Raw genomic sequence first — 21341 nt, 5'->3', positions numbered from 1 at the left:
TAATATAACTTCACATCAAAATCAATTCTAAAACAATTTATAAGAAAAGAGTGATTTCACATCAGAAATAAGGTATTTACCATACCCCATTTGGGGAATCTTATACAGTTGCATTTAGAAACTAAATCCAGAGGTTTCTGTCACTTCACTCAGAGCACAAAAGCCCAGAGCAATGGCAGCATAGCCAAGGTAAGTAGAAACACATGGAAATTCCTGCTTGCCCAAACACTATATATGTGTATATATATACTCTACATTGACTGGCTATACCTTCAGATTTACAGGATTTAAATCACATCAAAATTTGCTCCTCAGAGTGTTCAGCAGGCAGTTCTGGGAAAGGGTCCAGAAGAATTCAGTCAGTAACCATGAAGACTCTGTCATTTTACAAGATATAGGTTGCTGACTGAAAAGAAAAAGTATTGTTAGGCAGTAAAATTGCAGTTTTAATCCTTATTGAATTTGGACCTACACTGCAAGCTGTAAAAAATACTCAGCTAATAGAATATTGTGTATTTTTATTGAATATGGAAAATACTCCTGAGACAGCAGCTCTCAATGCTACCAGGATACTTTCCATAAGCACTGAACTAGAGTTGTATGTGTGTAAATACTAAGTGTGTTTCAAGGCCTTCCATTTTATTGGTACTACTTTGTAAGGTATTTTGTCACCTGAATGAGTATATGGTTATTTAAGAATGTTAAAATCTTAAAGGTATTTTAAATTCTGTTTTATCAACATTCAGGTGTTAATTCATGTTTCAAATAAGACAGTAGTATGGCAGTAGCTCAAGCTCTGCTTGCCTTCATGTTCTGGTTTCAGCTGGGATAAAATTAGTTTTGTTCTTACTAGAAGAGTGCTGTGTTTTGGATTTGGGATGAGAATAATGCTGATCACACTCTGATGTTTTGGCTGCTGCTCAGCAGTGCTCACCCTGTGTCAAGGACTCTTCAGTGGCTCCTGTCTGCCAGTGAGGAGCTGCACCAGGAGCTGGGGGGAGCACAGCTGGGACAGCTGGTCCAAACTGTCCAAAGGGATATTCCACACCATCAAGTATCATGCTCATATAAACTGGGGGATTCAGAAGGGAAGGGCTGATAGCCCCTGGGGGACAGGCTTGACATTCAGGGAATCGTGAGCACTGGTGTTGTCCATCACTTGTTCTTCTCAGGTTTTCTTTCTTTCTCTCCTTTTCATTACAATTATTACTGGTTTTATCCTCAGTACTGTTATTATACTTTCCTTTTTTTCAGTTACTAAACTGTTCTTATCTCAACCCACAAGTTTTTACTTTTTTCTGGTTCTCCTCCCCAGCTCACTGGGGGAAAAAGGAGTGAGAGAGCATCTGCATGGTACTTAGCTGTCACTGGGGTTAAAGCACAACATTTAAACATTCGGAGTCCCACCACAATCCAAGACTGTTTGCAGGACTGACCTCAGCAGTGAGAAAGCCTCTCTGCGTGCCTTTTGAGCAAATCAGGGACATACCAGGATCTCATTAATGAGAGCCAGCCCAAGGCATGGCTGTGACTGCACCATCTGCCCTGAGATCTCAGCTGTAACTCTTTCCTGCAGGTATTCCTTTCAAGATGAAGAGGACATGTTCATGGTGGTGGATCTCTTACTCGGAGGGGACCTGCGCTACCATCTGCAGCAGAACGTGCACTTCAATGAAGGAACTGTAAAACTCTACATTTGTGAGCTGGCCCTTTCCCTGGATTATTTGCAGAGATACCACATCATTCACAGGTAAGTGCATTTCATTTGAAGAGTGGGCTGCTTGCTTTTGGCAAAGCAGAGGAACTTTATCATATATCTGACTTTATAGTTCTGTTTATTCAAAACCCCTGTAAAGTTCCCATTGCTTATTCAAGGGTGAAATTTGGGTCTGGAACGTTTTCTTTTTAAGTGCTTTCTTTCAGTCCACAGCCATTCAGTAGCCTTGTATCCTTCTCATACTGCCCTTTTCCCCTGATCTCTTACTATGATCTACATTTTTCACTATGGTCTTCAAACACTAAATACAACCCATAATAGCAGCCTGATTGCTTTCAATTTATTTTTAATTCTCCAGTGCCCCAATGTTACTGAACACAAAAATGTTGTTGTAATCCAGTACCAGAGCTTCCCACAACAAGATCAGGGAGCAGTTATGGAACCTAAAGCTGAGAATAATTCATTTACTGGCAGCATCTGCATGAAGGTCAGGAGGAAGAGAGGTGGGGAAGTAGGAATAATAGTACAAATCAATTGGAACAATGATAGATGCTGCATCCTTTTTGTACTTTTTATATCACAGCAATCTGTTAGGTTTTCTGCCATACAGTAGCAAAGATAGTATTCATTTCAAAAAATGTGTCAGGAATCAGGGTCTGTTTCCCTTAAACATTTTGGCATTTAACTGAATTATCAGGGATAACTTCTATTTCTATGTCAACACAGTAACTATGAAATTATAAAATTATGGCTTGAACCTTTTCTTAACTCTTTTTTAGGCCAAATTCAGGGCTCTCTTTTCTGATTTGAGTGGTATGAATGCAAAAATACAGTTTTGTATATACAAAATCTGGATGTGGCTTTCAGAGATCAAACTAAACTAAGCTGTGCCATAGATCTCCCAAAGTCCAGTATGAACAAATTCCTTCAAATACATTAATGGAGAGTTTTCACCCCATCCACTTGCCAGAGCTGCCCCCTGATTTTGTAATAAAGATACAATAAAAAATATGGTCAGACTTTCAGAGGAGGAATGGCCAGCATGAAATCTATCTGAGCAGAGATGCAGTGGTAGGTGGGTATTTCATGTTACTGAAACTGTGCAAAATTCCAGTAAACATTGCAACACTTGCTTTGCTTGCAGTTAGAACTTCAAATATAATAAAACTTGCAAATATTGCAAGAGAATTCTTTAGTACACTGTTACAATTTTAGTATATTTCCATGAATTTTGCAGAAGTTTTATTTTCTCAGTGAGTATTTTAAAAGTGGAGCTCAGAATTATAGCTGACCTTTGTTTCTAATCCCTTAAGGAATGCTCTTGGTGGAAAACAGATTGGTGAGATCTTTTATGCAAATAGGCTGGCAAAATATTCCTCAGATAATCCAGTTTGCAGCCAAAACTTGTATTTTGCTAGAAGTCTGTAGCTTAAAAATGTATCACAGAAAAGCCTGAGAAAGGTGACAGATGTCTTGAAAGAATGAAGGACTGGATTGAAGTCATTGTGCTTGTTCATGGCTTTTTGTGACAATGTCTGCCTTGTCATGGTCCCACTATGAAACTGGCTTGACACTTCGATCTCTTTTGTATTACTTAATCAAGTGAACACTCGATTTTTTTTTTTTCTTTTTTTTCTTTTTTTGAGTCATAGTGGTTCAACACTTGCTGATTCGCACTGAGGTGGGGGAAGGCATGGCCATCCAGAGCTGGTTGTTGGCTCCGTTTGGGAGCAAGTTCTGGGATTTGGATTTGGCTTTCACTCTGCATCAAAAGTTTTGACAGAAAGATTGGACAAAATAGCTTTCTCTCAGGCTGCAGAGTGTCACTGACTGGTTGGCTAGGATTGTTGTCTAGGGATCTGCTTCAGGACCCTCCTGTGTTATGGAAGAGATGTTTATTTTGAAGCTTGCAGTCCTGAGAGCTGCGTGTGTCTGTCCCACTTCACTGCTCACTGCCCAAATGATACAACTGTGGCATGAGGAGTCTTTTGCCTCTCATCTTCTCACAAGTTACAGCAAAATCCCAAATGATCCACTTGTCCATGGTCATGTTATTTAGCCAGGTGAAACCCAGAGTACTCTGCCTTCTGTCTCACCACCACCTGGAGCTGCAGTCTGTGGGATGGGTCTTCAGCTGCCTTAAATCTCTGTAGCATATCCGGCATCAAGAGTGCAATGCTGACTCAATTTGGTGCAGGATCAGAGCCAGCAGTGATGCATGGTGAGGGCACATCTAGTCATTCCTTTATCACTGCAAACACGCCATCTCATTTGGAGATGAAACCAGTGATCTGCTTGGTGTTTATACCTTGTGGTAGCAGGCCTCAGCAATATCATTGTGTTTCCAGTCAGCATTCACATGCTAACCTATATAAGATCTTTCATTTTAAAATGAATGTGTTAGCAGCAAAAAGGAAAAAATGTTAGTAAGTCAGAGAGTCATTGAGAGAGCCTCTGAGAGACAACATATCCTAGATGTTGTCTTGGCTACAAAGAAAGAATAGTAAAAGGACTTATCAGACCGAGTTGGTGGATTTTCAAACTGCAGCATCACAAAGAACTGAATATATGGGGTGTGAATTAGGAGTTTAATTCCTCCTAATATACCATATTTGTATGAAATATGTTGAGATTTCCATTACTATTGCATCCAGCACCATGACAAAATCGGTTCTTCTAGGTTAGCCTGTGGCCCCAGAAGTTTGCTAGAAAAGGAGATGGTACTGAAGGGGACAGGAATTCCCAGCATGTGACAATGGATGCGGGAGTGCAGAGATCAGTACTGTGCCCATTCCCCTTGGGGATGCCTTGCAGTGCCTCTGTGTTTGTTGATGTGGTTAGTGGCGTGTACTTTGAAAGTGGCAATCATTTCAGCAATAGGACTGTTGTTACTGCAGGGAAAAATTTAGCTATAAATAGAATAAAACTGTTCTGGTGTATTTATGAAACTTGCAATTTTTATTAATCACATCCATGTGTATAAAATCTGTATTTGTCATGCATAATTCTGCTATAGTGGATTTATTTATTATGGTACAATAATGAATGCTGCTCTGTGTCTTGCAGCTCTATTGTAAATGTTTGCATTTGCATGGATGTTCACCCAGAATTATAAAAACTTTAAAAAGAAAATATCTAAGTTTCCAGCTATTATTAGAAGGCTATTCTGAGTAAATTTTTCACTTATACAACAGCTAACTTAATATTGAGATTGCTGGTCACAGACAAGAGTTACACCAAAACCCCTTATTTTCTCACAGCCTTGCTGTAATTATACTTTATCCACATTTCTCACATGAAAAAATTACTATTTTAAAGCTAGATGGGTGGCATTTCTTATAGACCCTTGGATCCCAGTACACCCAGAAAGGCTTCTTACAGTATACATCATCTCAAACATTGTCAAATTTTGGATCAAATCCGGAATTCTGCCATTTCAAGATGGTATGACTAAACACATTCCTTCCAGAACTTGTATAATGCCAGTGAATAATGTATTGGACAAAAGTTTTCTCATCAAAGGCTGAATAAATTTATTTCAGCCATGAGTAACTCAACTTTCTCCTTTCACAAATGTTGCTGTTCATACATTTCAATAAAACCACCTGCCCCCTCACCAAAGCAGGCTGCCTGTTTCCGTTCAGAGAGTTCTTCCTGCAGTAGCTCCAGTGTTGTCTCTTCCAGGATGCTCTTGCAGCTACAGCCTTGGCTCAGAGCAGTGCTGGCCCTGCAGTGCTGTGGCTGCTGCCCTGGTAACATGCTCATGCTGAAAAAAAATCACATTTTCTCTTTCTAAGGGACAAGTGTTAACTGCATTGCCCTCACAACTTTTCATCATCGTCTGGCTCCACTGGTTTTCATCTGCTTAGAGAGGAGGCTGGATGTGGCAGATGTCTGGAATGGAAATTGCAGTAACCTTCCAGCACAATTTGAGGATACTGGACTAGCTCTTTGATCAGTGTGCCCAGGACACTTTTATTTTAGTGGGGTTTATTTAATGCAAAACTGTTTGTGTGTGTGTGTGTACATATGTAAGTACACATATAAAATTTTTTTGAGCACAATATGACTGGAATCAGCCTGGCTTGGCAGGTCTGTGCTGTGTGATCACCAATCTGTTTTCCATTTCTCCAAGTGCTGCTTCCAACGGAGAACAGCACCAGGAGTTATTCCAGCTCTGAATAGCAGTGCAGGGTGGGCCAAACTCAATAACTCAATAGCAGAGCAGGGTGGGCCAAAGCTAATGGAAAATGGTGGCAAATTGAGCATTGCAGTTTCCTCTGCCAGATGATCCACTGCAGGCTAAGGCTGTCTTGCTGCCACCAACTAGACAAGAGTTACTCTGTGTTCAGAACTGCTCATTATCATTGAGCCTGCCAAGTTGTTTGACAGTCTGGTGAAAGAAGATGCTACATCTAAATGATTAGACACTTTAAAAATGGGCCTTCCCTGTCTCACTTGTGACAACATACAGCAAAAGAACAAACTCAATTTAAAACAGTGCCCTTCATGCATTTTCCATTTATCATGTAAGCAGTAAATAGTTTTGAAAATTACTTGGAGATGGAAAATTTGCCCCTAGATTTTCACAGGTTTCACAGGCAGAATAGTGCCAACCTGAGATTTAGCTGGATATACTAAATGAAACACAGTTCCTTACAGATTTCTGCTCATACTAATAGTCTTTTACTTTCTGGCAAGTGTGTGTAGATGGAGAAAAAATGTAGTAGGGTCTGAAGTAGATGACCTAGGGAAAAAATAACCATAATACAGCTACAGTTTATAAGGACTATCAAAGATCACAGCAGATCAAGAGGCTCATCCACTGAATTTTCTTAGTTTGTGTTCCCATGTCTCTTCCATGGCATTGTATCATGTCCTTTAAACAAGTGCTAGCCCACATTATTCCAAGGAAAAATTGCAGGAACTGAGCAATGAGCTGCGTAAGAGAAGTAAATCAGAAAACATATCAAAACCAGTCAAAAAATAAGCACCATGCAAGCCATAGCACCTGCTGAATGCTTATGTGCCAGCAAAGATGAATAAAGAAAGTGATTCATAAATTCTAGGCACAAAAGGTATTTAAATTTCAGTCATGCATTTAACAAAGAATTAGATACCACAAGACACAAATACACAGAGAACAAGCCTTTTGACTTCTGAACAGAGTTCTCTCCCTACAAGAACAAATTAATTTTACTTCTGTTTAGCTACAGAAAAAGTTATTTGATATACCAGATAAGATACTGCTAATAAATGAAGCTAGTTTGGAAATACAGAGAATTCCACACACAGAGTATATAAACTACAAATAAAGTAATGCAGGCTGTATTGGGATGGAGACACAGGGAACACTCTGAGATGCAGGATGTCCCATCAGGTGCTCCAGTTCCTCCCACTGGCACAGATATAATCTTTTATTGTGGGCCTGATATGTTCTCCCTTCCTTACTGAGGTGAAATACCACAAGGTGCCCATCGATCTTTCAATTCCCCATGGCTGAGACGCCTTCACTGAAGCCAGCAGGGAATTGCTCTTTCCTTACAGTTTTCAAGTGAGTAGATTAAGTCACCACTTGTCCCTAATTTCATCTTCCCTCTCTCATTATTAGGAATAATAATAGGAACGTGCTTATATGAAATCTTTTGTTTAGCCAAAGAAAACTCATCTCACAAACCCTAAATAATTTAGAGTTTACATGTCTGGTCAATAGTGGGAGATGGACCATGTGACTTATAGACTGAGCTTGGCTGACCATCTTGCATTAGGTAACAAAACTAGTGGCTAAAGATAACCTAAATCAAGGCCATCTTAAGTGTGTGTTTGTGACATGCACAGCACAATAACTGGCTTTCTTATTGATTGCATCTCTGTCTGAAATCAGACAGCCAGGCAAGGGTAGATATGATCTAGACATGTAGAAGTCCTCAATACCCTAGTGATGGCATTGTGATTTTAGAGATTTCTAATGGGTTTTCTGCTGGTTGAAGCTAAATGACAATGAAGTGGGGGAGGATTCAGGGAAACCTTGAAATCAGTGTAAAAAAATTATGATTTAGACAACATTGTTTGAAATTTCTAGAAGAAATTTCTAGAAGAATCAATAACTCTTTCTTCTAGATTTGTCATACACTTCTTTGTGTCTAGATTATATCTACACTTGTCTGGGTCTCTGTTTTTAAACAGAGAAGCAATCAATAAGAAAATCATCTAATGTGCTGTGTACATCACAAACACAAACACTGGTTGCACCCCCATGTAAAGCAGCTTCCATCACCTGCCTTTATTCCTGCTTTTCCCTTCCTGGTTTTCTTCAATAATCCCTTTACATGAACTTTTAGGAAAAGCAGGCTCTAAGGCTCATGATATGTATTAAAATGCTACATATCCCTCATCTCCATAATTTAGCATCCTATTGATGGATAATAAAATTTAATGCTTTGTTTCCTTCCTTCCTCCCCCCACTTCTCAGTATTGAAATTTCAATCATGAATCATTTTTAGACATTCAGACACTGAAGCAGAAGATGCTGAAAGAATTAAAGCAGAGTTTTATATTCAAGATTATCTCAGATCTCCACCCACCAATCTGATCTGGTTAATGCCAGTTTTCTGCTTTAGCATATTGCTAGTTTCTTTGTGACCAATTATAAGAGATACCTTTTTTCACACAAGTCCATTAAAATTGTTGGTTTTGCTTTAAAGCTTCAAGCGATTTTAGTATGGGTGTCTGCTCCAAGCTGATTTATGCCAGCAAAACCCACCACATTAATAGCATGTTGATACTGTTATGCTAAATATAATAATCAAGAGTATGAATAAATATATGCAAATAATTTTTATTAATAACTAAAATGATTAGGCACTCTTTCTACAGAGGCATAACAGTATCCACTGTCTCATATGGCATTGCCTGGCTTACCCTGGTTTTTGGCCTTCCACCTCCTACCCCAACCCCTCCATGCATCTGAAAGTGGATGAAAGGCTGATCCAGAGAGATCAAATGAGCAATGATGTGAAGTCCTAACTAACAGAGGAGAGAACAGAGCTAACCATATGTGATACAACAGTAATCCCTTTTTCCCCAAAGCTTTAGTGTTAGCATTGTAAATATTCTGATATTTGTATCTTTGTATCTTGGAAATTTCGCACCACCATGACTCTGAGCAGGCATATTCTCTCCACTGAAATGGCAGATTTGCAGGCAGTGTGCTTGAATCTTTTCTGTTTGCAGTAAGTGAAGAAATCTAAAATTTTTGATTAAAGTACGTAGATGGAAAATGGAATATGGAAAAAGACTGTAAATTTAATGCTAAGCAAAGTATGAACCAAGAGCAACATATGGACAATTGTTTCCTTCTCCTGTTTCTGCTTCAGTGGTGGCAACATATTTTTCAATTTGGATGAGTAACACGTACATAAAGTATTCTATCATTCCCTTGGAGATTTCCTTACAATGCAAGTTTTTCCAATATATGGCAAAATAAAAAAGACTTAAGAAAAAAGTGCACTTTTACTTGATTTCTCCATGCTTGCAGTAGTCTTCTGTATCTCCGCTGTTGAGTGAACTGTTCATTGTATGGCAAAAGATATTTCATTAATGGATATTGCAATTTGAGCTTCCTTCATGCCTTGGAAATGCATTCAGAAGCTTTCAGTATGGCTTTGATATTTTGGGTGAGATGCGGTCTCCTTTGCACAACTTTTGATTCCACAGATATACTGAGAGATGAGAAAGAGTGAGAGTTGTAATTGTGATCATCTGACAGTTTCTTCTTTAAAAATAAATTATCTTATTAGCAGGGACTGCAATTAAGACACAAATTGCCATCAGCTTTGTTATGCTGAAGTTGCCTTTTCAATTTTTTCCCTTGCATTTCTTCTCTCTACCTCTCCTTGAATGCTCCTCATGACACTCCCTCAAGGTTATTTTCAACCATTTCTATATTCTCTGTTAAATCCTGTCCCAACTCCCCTGGATGGGTTTTAGAGAGGGGAAAGCACAGCAGCTCAAAGCTTTGATGTTGTATGACAGACAGTGCTACTGATGAGCCTCTGCTTCTCCCAACATGTGCACACACAGCTTACATTTATCCCAGGGGAATTTCCCAGGATAATGCAGGGTGGATAATTGTGCTTTCCTGCAGCAGAGGAGACAAGGCAAACCTGCAATTCAGCAGCTGTGGTGCTCTTGCACATGAAGAAATACTGTCAGTGGGGAAAGACATTAAAACACTAGGTCAAACTGGGACCTTGTAAGGTGGGAACAGCACTTGGTAGGCAGTGCATTTTCAATAAACCAAAATTTATTAAATTGAGTTCAGATTAATTGGGTCATTCTTTATAGTGATGATCAAAATCATCTCCACAGTCTGACTAATAATAATGAGAAATAGCCTCTATCCAGTGGCTACCCATTTTAATGCAGGCATTTAGCTCTTCATTTTGTTATAAATGTGAAACTTTTGTAGTGTTCTGAATGCAGAGGAGTTCCTTTCTAGCCCAAGAAAAACACAATACAAAAGCAGAGCATTTCTCTTTTTTTGCCTTTCAGAGTGACTATTCTGTGTCTAATCCCATTAGAGTCTCAAATTTTATTTCAGTGATATTCTTAGTGCACATGTCACAATTTTTAAGGTTTGGAGTTTTAGTTATGGACACAGATACATTAGAAGATAAATGTGAGGGTTTTATGATAAACCTGTAGGCCCCCTTTCTATACTCAGATACTGTCTTTACTGTACTATCAGGCTGAGTTTAGATTGCAAATATTTTGGACATTACTCTTTGGACAGACAGTAGCAATAAAGAGAAATTGGAGGTAAAATAGATTAATTTGAGGGCACCAAAGCAAGGACATCATCTACCTGCATCAAGTGGGGCAGAGACGTCCAGAGGGGAACCAGGATGGCTGGGGGAAAGACCAGGGAGTGCAGAGTGTGGTGTAGGAATGGGCAAGAGAAAACTGCTGTGGAAAGAGTCAGACCCAAAAAGCCAAAGTTAGGAGTGAGCAGAGAGAGTGAACACAGGGGTGCAGTAACAGAGGAAATAGGGGCTTGGTGGCTTGTGTGAATTCCCAGTCAGTGGGATAAGATTTACTGAAGGCTCAGTGGTTTTGAGTATGTCTTTCTTTGTCATTGTAGGGGTCAAACAGCTTTATTTACCAGCTGTGAAAACCTCTGCTCAGAACTCTGCAGATAAAAATTAATACACAGACATAAAGATCAATCTGTCTGTGTATTTCTAGAAAAGATGATGATGTGGGGAAATGCAGTTTTACATTTCCTATGTTTCTCCCCCAGGTTGCTACAACAATTAAGATATGATCTTCATTAAAATCTCAGGCCAACAGGACTACTCAATGACTGTCAGACATCTATTTTGAATGAAATCCAATAAAAAATAATGGATGTATTTTCAATAATCAGTAACAATTACTAATATAGTCACTTAACAAGACTTGCTGAGTGGAAAAGCTATTGCCAGGATGCTGCATTTCTCAGCTTTTATGCTAATTAAATGTATTAGTTATCTAGAGTTCTGCCTTTAAAACCCACAGAGAGTCACAGCTTGCCTCTTAATTTCAGACTGCAGAATTTTTCCCTGGTGGTGCTCCTTCAACTGTCTTCTGCAAATCTCCTAAGCCACAGAAATGTTTTACAGATGCACCCCAATGCAAACACATGCACTGACATATGTAAAGAGAGTTAACACTAATTAAAGTACCAGCTTATTTCCCTGAGTCCCAGAGTACCTCTGCTGCTGAAACTAAGAACTATGAGTATGTATTTAAGGAAGTACATTTCCAGCAAACAGTCTTTTATCCTGTCATTATTGTTTAATATTTGCTTTTGGAAGAGACAGTGTCAAAAAGAAATAGCATATGAGATCTGCAGCTGAGAAATGGAATTATTAGGCTTTAGTTGTCTAGATTTTTGAACCTATACATCAGATCACTGTAACTCTTCAGTTAATGGGGTCAGTAATTCCTGTTGTTGTTCCCTCCTATGAAACACTTGGTCACAAGTTTCCTTACATGAGACAAGATCTTAACTCCCCAAGCAGAGGTGTGGCTTCAGTTGTACACAAACAATAAAAAGTTGTACCACTGTGTGGTATTTCCAGGTTCCCTGCATGCCACAAACAGCTGAGCTTGTGAAGTCCACCTGCCTTGGAGGGAAGCAAGGAACCCCCGGGCTTCTTCCACAGACATCTCCCTCCAAGCCTCACACAGATGGAAGACAATACAGAACTTCAGAAGGTTCATGCTGCTGATGAGAAGTATGGGGTTTTTTTAAGGCAGCAACTAAAAAAATTCTGAAGTGTGCAAGGTGTTTTAAATACAGCACAATTAACCATGTATGAGGGATTGCGTTGTTCATGGTGTGAGATGACGTCAAACAAGACAATGAGAGCTCGGAGTGTGACTCCTGCAAGAGGCTTAAACACCTGCCTGCACTTCTGTGATAACACCTTACAATAATTTGACTTGAGAACATCCCCAGTTGTTTTCATAATTTCACACAGCATGCAAGATTTTTCTTATGTCTTAAAAAACTTAGTCCACAGCTCACCAAGACTTAAATGAGGGAGTCTGTACTTTTTAATTGTCTGTTCAAAGAAGCCAACCAAGCCAAAAACATCTATAAAGCTAAAATAATCTATAAAGTTTTCAGTTCATCTAAAAATAGACAGTCATATGAATGGCTTCTGCACTCCAAAGACTGTGATGTTTATACATCTGAAGGCAATAAATGGGTATATAGATGTCTAATTCACAACAGAACCTAATCCAAGTGTTTTAACCTGAGATCAGAATCCCATATCTGTTTTCACTTGAATAAATAGCAAGAATAATCCTCATAATCATTTCAGTGCAAGTAGTTACCGTAGCAGCAGTTTCTCTGCACAGAGCCTAAACTCACCTTAAACCCTGCTGCATTCTTGCCTAGCTAATCCAGTTAACCAGGCACTGTGGGCTCTAACAGTATTGCCAATTCCTGATTCCTCATCCAGATTCTTCAAGGGGAGTTAGAATACGTGGCTGCTTGATTTCAGGCAACAAGCAATATGTTGTTGACATCTCCTAGAATAGGGAAATTTCTTAGAAGGGTGGTGTGCTGAACTAGGAGTTGGGTTTGGGTCAAATGTGGCCTGCCATGTCTCATGTACTCTAAACAGCAACATGCATTAATACACATATTTATTGCTGTGTGGGTTTGTTTGCAAATGTTCCTTCTTAAAAGCATACAAAACTATCCTTACAAATAGCTTATTACTAAGATACGTGAAGCTCAACATAGAAAGGTGTCATGGGACATGCTACTGATGTTTCAGGTAGTAGCAGGTCAGTTTTTTAACCATTTATGAAATTCACTTTTCTTTTCTGGAATAGACTGCACCTCCCTTCCTGGTGTACCGCAGCAAACTTCTGCATACATTAAATCCATAAAATTACCCAGAAGGGGAAGAATATGCAGGACATCAAAGTTCACTTGTCTGTGGAAAACATTCAATATCCTCTTGGTGATATGTTCTGGTTGTGTATATTGTGGGATGCCAGGTGGTCAGTTTGAGGAATAAAGGTCCAAATCCCCATACCCATGTCAGAGGCACAAGCCAGCAGGAGATGCTGTCAGTGGTGAGGGTGATTTGGGGCTTCAGATCAGAGTGAACCACCCAGATTCACATGGCCCTTCTCTTGCTGCTGAAACTGCTGCTGAAACTCAGATCAGCAGAAAATGTGCCTATTGGGAATTTTCACCTCTGCATTGAGCCCAGGCACTTTGTGAAAGCCTGGAACCTTCAGAAGTTGCTGTTTCTTTGTTTGCCCTGCACATGAAGAGCACCATGCTGAGACACACTTTAGTTGCCAGCCCTGTTGACCATAACTGGTTGTACTGTGGTATGGATGAAGGAAACAGCTGTTAAATAATGTGATAATATTACTGTGGGCACTGTTGTTCTAACAGGTGTCACATGAACTTTTAGGTATAGAAGCTGGTAGAGTGTTTAAGGTAAATATTAGGGATATTATACAGTAATTACGCACTTAAGAACAGTGGCTGAAAATCACACCTGTGTGCTTGGAATTTTGTAAATTTTCTTTTTGAATTTGCCTGATAAGCTGAGCATACTCTTGGGGATGCAATACATCTGAATGGATTTTTCCATATTTCATGCAGAGAAAAACAAAGGAGCAGCTATATGAATTTCAGTCATTACAAAACACCACACTTATGATGCTGGCTTTTTACAACAGATGAAGCCAAATGTGCCTATCAGTAACAATGTTCTCCTGATTTGTCTTTAGGCAGAGGGCAAATGTCATCAATTTCTTCTGTCATTTAGTTTCACACATGGACTTCTGCCTGTGAAAATTGGAAGACAGCCTATGCCTTCTACTGGAAGGAGTCTGATAGTCTTGCAATTGCTGGCAGAGTACACACCAAGTACATTCTCCCTTATTTCTAGTCAGAAGCTCTCTACACAGGGCCATGGAAGAAAGCAGCACCATTGCAATGCAGACACTTTCCTGCTGTACCAGACAATTCCCTCCCAGTGCCACGCTCCAGTTAATGCCTAATGAGTCGTGCCCTTCCCATGGTTATCAGAGGTGTCACCTGCTCTTAAAAGCTGATTCACTCAGAGTGGTTTGACCCTTGGACATGTACACACAGAAGGTCCCAGTAATACTTGACTCTATAACACAGAAAATGTTGAAGTCATCAGCTGTGAGATTATCAAAAATTACTGCCCTGTGGTGATTTTTCATGACTCCTCCACGTGCTCTGAAGAAGGATTTGGCTGAAGAAGCTTTTTATTTGCAATGCAGCGATGCTTGGCATCATCAGTGTTGACAGCTGTCCCAGGGTCCCTTCAGCACTGCGTGGAATTCCAAGACCTGTACCTGTGTAACATTAACTCTAGAAAACAGCTCCAGCAAAGGATTTGTAACATTTGTCATTACTTTAAGTCCTTCAGGCAAAATGAAAACTAAGCATTAGATTGCCTGCAAGTTGCTTGTGCTTATAAATGTTTAGGAGAAAAAGAACCATTGTGTCAGGAAGATATAAAAGCTCAGTTTATAAGGCTGCAGTGGTACTTTCCAGTCCCATTCTCTGAGATATCAGCACACAGGAGACAAAGTACAAATTCACAGACTCCTTTGGGCAAATCTTTCTAGCTTTTATAACATTTAAGAATCTTTGTCTATTTTTCTTGCTACTGCAGTATATAATTACCTCTATGGTAAAGTAATTTTGGGTTATTCAATAAGAACAATATGATGAAACACTCTGTTTAATATTTTTATTTTAATTTGACATCTGTGCAAATTCAGAAGTTGAACATAGCTAAAGAAGACTATTATCTGGCTATATATATCCAGATATTTGAAAGGTTAGCTATAGGATTCCTTTATTGTAAAAAGGTAATTTCCTTCAACCTGGGATAACAACATATATTACAACTATTTATCCAAGCTAAAACTGACAAATACAGTGTTTCCAAAGCCCACTGGCCATCCAGACAAATATAGATATCATTACTGCCACCTATTGCTACAAGGAAGGAATTGATGTTTTCATATTTGTATATTTCCACATGGGGATAAAATTGGAAAATAACAAGCTTGTTCGAGTTCAGGCATTTGTAAGTGAACGTGTTTTGATATCTTCTTTGACAGTTTTATTTTCAGAGATATATAAAATTGGCTAGAACAAGTGTTAAGTAAATCCAGCATTGTCATGGACACCTGGTAAAAAATAGTACTAAACTAGAAAGGAACCACACAACTCAGCACCACAGTAACTTGTTTCTATATAATTGCACTACAATCCCAAGCCTTGAGCCAGGTGTTCAGACATTCTTTAAATGCACTTGGGGAGAGGTAGGGCCTCCAGTCATGGGTGAGAGCTTTTTCACTTGTGAAAATTACTACAGCAGTTATGTTTCATACAGGCTAGACAATGGTCTTGCACACAGGTTGTCCCACAGAAGGAAAAGGCTCCAAAATGTGATAATGGACTGGATGGTGGGAGTTTGATTATAAATATGTAAATGCTTGCTACCAGACAAGTAGTTGGAAGTAGTTATGGATTTTTTTTTTTTATTTCTGCATTAAAGACCAGGAAGGGAAATTGCAGAGAAAAACAGAATACTCTTATACCTCATCTTCTCAGCTTATTTTCGGTTTTACTGAATTGTTTAAATTTCAAAATTACAGTGATGCACAGGGTCATATACTGTCACAACATTCATTTGAGCAGGAACAGAAGACTCTGAAGATCTTTTTATGAAAGGACCGTAAGTGGCAGCAATTACCGCTGAAATCTAAGTGAGTGGTTTGTGAACAGGCAATCAGAGGCCTGGAGCTGTCAAAGTCTTTCATTCCCATTCATCTAATTGTAAATAACAGTAAAGAATTCAGAGATTCTTACTATGATCTTTTTTTAAAACCATTGAGCAGTTCTGGAAACTAGGAACAATGTTGGTCAGGACAGAAAAATAAAAAGATAAATGAGTGATGAGGTGTTGACAAAGGGAATAAAAGATTCATCTCATTTCATTAAGGCTTTTTCTTGAGCAAGTCCTCCTGGTAGGTGCCCTGCACAGTTCAGCTCTGGAAGATACCTCAGTTCTGGGCTACCCTCACTGAAGCAAAACATGTTAGGAAAAATTAATCTCTGGGTGTACAGTAGCTACTATATATTGAATTTTCCTTTCTCCAAAGTGTCAATAAATTCAGCTACAGAAAACCTCAATATCTATGCAGTCACTTCTTTTATGAGCTGTATGCCTTGGATATTGGTATTATTTGTGAGTGTAATAAAAAAATAGGAAGGAAATAAGGTGCCTCTCTGTGAAAATCAGAATTTGTTTACATTTCTTTCCATAACTAGGAGAAAACCCTTTATCACACATTATATGGTTCACTTCATGCTCTGATCCAGTGATGTCTCATGTGAACTCAAATAATCCATAGCTGAAGCTTATATTTCCCAACTCATTGCCCTTTTTATGGCTGTTGAGAACTGCTATGCACCTAGTATTAATCTTAATGCCTATTTCTATTTAAGGAAAAAAATGTTATCATCGGACACAAACTGCATGATAAAGAGAAAACCTTTAACTCAATACTTTAAGGTTTATCCTACACAACAGTTCAGTTGTTAGCACTAAAGAGAAAAATGTACTAGAAAATCTTGTATAGAGTGGAAACAATGTTGGCTGAAGCCAGTGTAATCCTTCCACTGACCTCAAGGGCCTTTGTCTGAATCCTTACCCTTTGTTTGAATCCTAATCCTTCTTTTGCATCCTTATGAGAATGCAAAATCCATCTAATTTGATTTCTCTGTGATGTGTTGAAGCTATCTTTGAGAAAATAAACCCTTAGTGTTCTGCAAGGACATGGGTTGCCTTCACTGCCAGCCAATGAATTTTCAGTGATTCACACGTGAATTTTGGGTCACTACACCCAGACTGAGACAAACATGTCTTGTGACCCATGGAGTTTGGCTGTCCATGGGCTCAAGGCATCACCATTGCCCTGGAGGAGGAGGTAGACGTGTCTGCATTTGGTGTAGAAGTGCTTTCCTCAATCAATTAGATTAATCTTAGCTGAAATATCTCTAGCTGGTAGTTCTGTTATTCACATCAGAAGAATTTTATGAAATTATGTCTTGTAGTAATCAACTTGAGTTTAATTCTCTGTTGTAAAAATAAAACAATGTTTGTTTATCTTACCTTGGTTTTATGGAATATGAATCACATTCATGTTCCAAAAGCAAATAGAGAAGTTTTTTTGACCATGTAGATACTATTATTTGTCTCATCGCACCTTACAGGTCTCTGCTGCTGACTAAGAAATCAAACCTATTTGTTCTTTATTCACAAGGAATTTTTTTGTTTAGCCTTAGATCTTTTCTTTTTTGTCTGTTTTCTTACAGATCCTAAGAAATTGTATAACCAGAAGGACTGATGTTATTTAAAATTACTGCATAGTACCTTTTAAAAATAATTTTCTGTAACCTACCCAAAGTTAGTTGTTTTCAATGTGAGGTGGTAGCCACTGAACCAGCCGTCAATGTTTTCTTGAGAAAAATGGGCAAATAATGGTTGAATTCACCAGAGGTACTCCTTTCTTTTGTAGATGGATATTTCAAGTCCAGTCAGTAAAAACAGAGACAAAAAGTTATGAAGCCCTGACTGATCACATCACATGAAACTTTTTTTGAGATTGTATTGAATTTCAAGCTTTAGAGCAAGTGGCATCATCCCATGTTTTTCAGTCTTTTTATTATAATTATTTAATCTAATAAGGAACACGAAAGTGTGACCTCTGGAAGGTTATTTATGGTCATTAATTCAATTGAGCAATTCAGATTCTTCTTTTGATGTATATATATACATATATATATATATATAGTTCCCGTCATTTTATCTGACACTAACAATGCAGTCATCTAGATTTAGTCATTCCTACTGAGATTTCTCAGAATCGTCTTTAGGTGATATAATCCTCATTCTTTTACCACTTACATAGATAATAAATACTGTGTTACACCTCTCCAGTGATGAACTGCCGGGCATTTCAATTTTAACCTCATTTCAGGATGAAGATAGGCTATTTATTCCTACCATTTTCTTCATGAGCATTCAAGCCCCATGATAGAATTTAAGAGGTGAAAGCTCTCACTAGCTGCCAGCTGTTATGGACTATATCAAAGACTCACTAAATTCCCCATATGCAGTTTTCTCACCGCTTTCTTCAATTTTTCATGAACTTCCTAGTAGTCAAAAGGAGGAGAAGTAAGACAGTCTTTGAACTTGGATACATTATTTTTCATAGACTCAGACTAATTCAGAGTGGAAGAGACCTCCAGACACCTCTGGCATAATGATTTTCCCAAAGCAGGGTCAGCCTTCAGATCAGAACAGGTTATTTGGGATTTATCCAGTCAGGTCTTGAAAACCAACAAGGATGAAGTCTGCATGACTTCTCCACCTCTTGACTTAGAAACCCACTTCTACTTCATAACATCAAAAGGAAACTGATGGAAAAGGTAATTAAGACTGCAGATTCTTGAACCCAAGTCCTTTATAACCGTTGTGAGCCTTTCCAGGGAGGATATTCTGACTAGCAGATTCAGTGAACATGAATTGAGCCATGTGCATGGTTTTACTCCATGCAGAGAGAAAATCATCAAGCACATGGGATGCACACAGAGTCTAGATGTTATAAAAGATACAAGTAGATTATTAATCATTCTTTCCTACTTGGAAATTATATGCAGCATCTTCTAACTCAACTTCCATCCTTCAGGCAGTTTTATTTTGCTATTTGTAGCTAAGGCAATTGAAGAAATCTAGAAACGCTTTCATGGGCAATATCAAGAAATGGCAATTAAATTGTGGGATTTTTATCTTTTTTTCTATATTGTTCGCACCTTTGAGTTTCTTGAGCCAGTTTTGATGTTACTTATGCCTTGTCCTGTCACTGAGCAAAACACTTTGAAGGTTTCTCCACTCTCATTTCTATGTGGGTCTGATATTTCTCCATACAAAAGGAGTTGGAGTAGTAGTGATACAGACAGACAAAGTTGTATTTTTGAGATCAGTGTCAAGGATGCTTCCATAGCTCTGCTGGTCATTGTTTGATGAATGGTGAGAGAGAAGCCCAGGGCATGTCTGAATCCAAGCTATGGTGAATGTGATCCTTGCAAAAGTCCTTCAATTTCTCCTATGAGCTGGTTCAAAGTACTTGGATTATGAAATGAGTGTTTCAATTAATTCTCTTAACTAGGGATATGTGTAACAGGGAAATCCTAAAGTGAAGGTGCTGCATTTCGCATCCTGCTGTTTAAACATCTTGCTAATGGGAATTTTTTTCAGGAAAATTGATGTGTAATCAAACCAAAATTTCACTTACACAGTATGTTTGAATTTAAACTGCTTAACTAAAGAGGATTTATCTTTTAAATTCACTAAAACAGTGGTTTAGTGAATTTAATTAGAGTATTTATCTAGAGAAATTAAATATAACAGAGTCCAGAAGACCTCAGTCCTGAATACATCCAGTAACTTGTGATGCACCTGGCCTGCCAAGTCTTTCCCTGGACCCCACTGAACCTTCTGTGCCCTGCTCCCAGCTGGCAGTGCTCAGTGCAAGGGCAGAGCAGTGCCCCTGCTCCTCTGCACTCTTTAGAGCTCTCAACAAGCTGCCTCTGGAGAGCAGAGCTTTTGGTGCTCGCTGCAAACTGGGGCCAATCACGCAGCAGGGAGCTGCTGGAAGGCACACTTTGTGTGCAGGGTGACACCCTGTGTGTGCATGGTGACACTCTGCGTGCGCAGTGACACTCTGTGTGTGCATGGTGACACTCTGTGTGCGCGGTGACACCCTGTGTGCATGGTGACACTCTGTGTGCATGGTGACACTGTGTGTGCGCAGTGACACTGTGTGCAGGGTGACACTCTGTGTGCATGGTGACACTGTGTGTGCATGGTGACACTCTGTGTGCGCAGTGACACTCTGTGTGCATGGTGACACTCTGTGTGCGCAGTGACACTCTGTGTGCATGGTGGCACTCTGTGTGCGCAGTGACACTCTGTGTGCATGGTGGCACTCTGTGTGCGCAGTGACACTCTGTGTGCATGGTGACACTCTGTGTGCGCGGTGACACCCTGTGTGCATGGTGACACTCTGTGTGCGCAGTGACACTCTGTGTGCATGGTGGCACTCTGTGTGCGCAGTGACACTCTGTGTGCATGGTGGCACTCTGTGTGTGCGGTGACACCCTGTGTGCGCAGTGACACCCTGTGTGTGCATGGTGGCACTCTGTGTGCATGGTGACACTCTGTGTGTATGGTGACACCCTATATGCATGGTGACACTGTGTGTGCATGGTGACACTGTGTGCATAGTGACACTGTGTGTGCATGGTGACACTCTGTGTGCATGGTGACCCTGTGTGCATGGTAGCACTCTGTGTGCATGGTGGCACTCTGTGTGCATGGTGACACTGTGTGTGCACCGTGACACTGTGTGTGCAGGGTGACACTGTGTACATGGTGACACTCTGTGTGCGCAGTGACACTCTGTGTGCACAGTGACACTCTGTGTGTGCAGGGTGACACTGTGTACATGGTGACACTCTGTGTGCGCAGTGACACTCTGTGTGCACAGTGACACTCATTCTGTGTGCGCAGTGACACTCTGTGTGTGCAGGGTGACACTGTGTACATGGTGACACTGTGTGCGCAGTGACACTCTGTGTGCACAGTGACACTCTGTGTGTGCAGGGTGACACTGTGTACATGGTGACACTCTGTGTGCGCAGTGACACTCTGTGTGCACAGTGACACTCACTCTGTGTGCGCAGTGACACTCTGTGTGTGCAGGGTGACACTGTGTACATGGTGACACTGTGTGCGCAGTGACACTGTGTGTGCATGGTGACACTCTGTGTGTGCACTGACACTGTGTGTGCACAGTGGCACTCTGTGTGCACGGTGACACTGTGTACGCAGGGACACTCTGTGTGCATGGTGACACCCTGTGTGCATGGTGACACTGTGCGCATGGTGACACTGTGTGTGCATGGTGACGCTGTGTGCATGGTGGC

The 21341-nt window shown here is 39.9% G+C and overlaps 1 protein-coding gene across 2 annotated transcripts in view; it reads left to right on the top strand.

The window, feature by feature from the left end:
* Positions 1 to 21341, top strand: part of STK32B (serine/threonine kinase 32B) — a 158298-nt gene that overhangs the window by 83144 nt on the left and 53813 nt on the right. For both annotated transcript variants that reach the window (XM_058803490.1, XM_058803491.1), the window contains one exon: positions 1577 to 1750. In XM_058803490.1, coding sequence (XP_058659473.1) covers positions 1577 to 1750 — 174 coding nt within the window. The remainder of the gene's footprint in view (positions 1 to 1576; positions 1751 to 21341) is intronic.

This window comes from Ammospiza caudacuta, chromosome 4 (assembly GCF_027887145.1).
Source record: "Ammospiza caudacuta isolate bAmmCau1 chromosome 4, bAmmCau1.pri, whole genome shotgun sequence".
Lineage (NCBI taxonomy): Eukaryota > Metazoa > Chordata > Aves > Passeriformes > Passerellidae > Ammospiza > Ammospiza caudacuta.
Note: the sequence above shows the minus strand (reverse complement) of the source record. Positions and strands in the feature narration are given on the sequence as shown.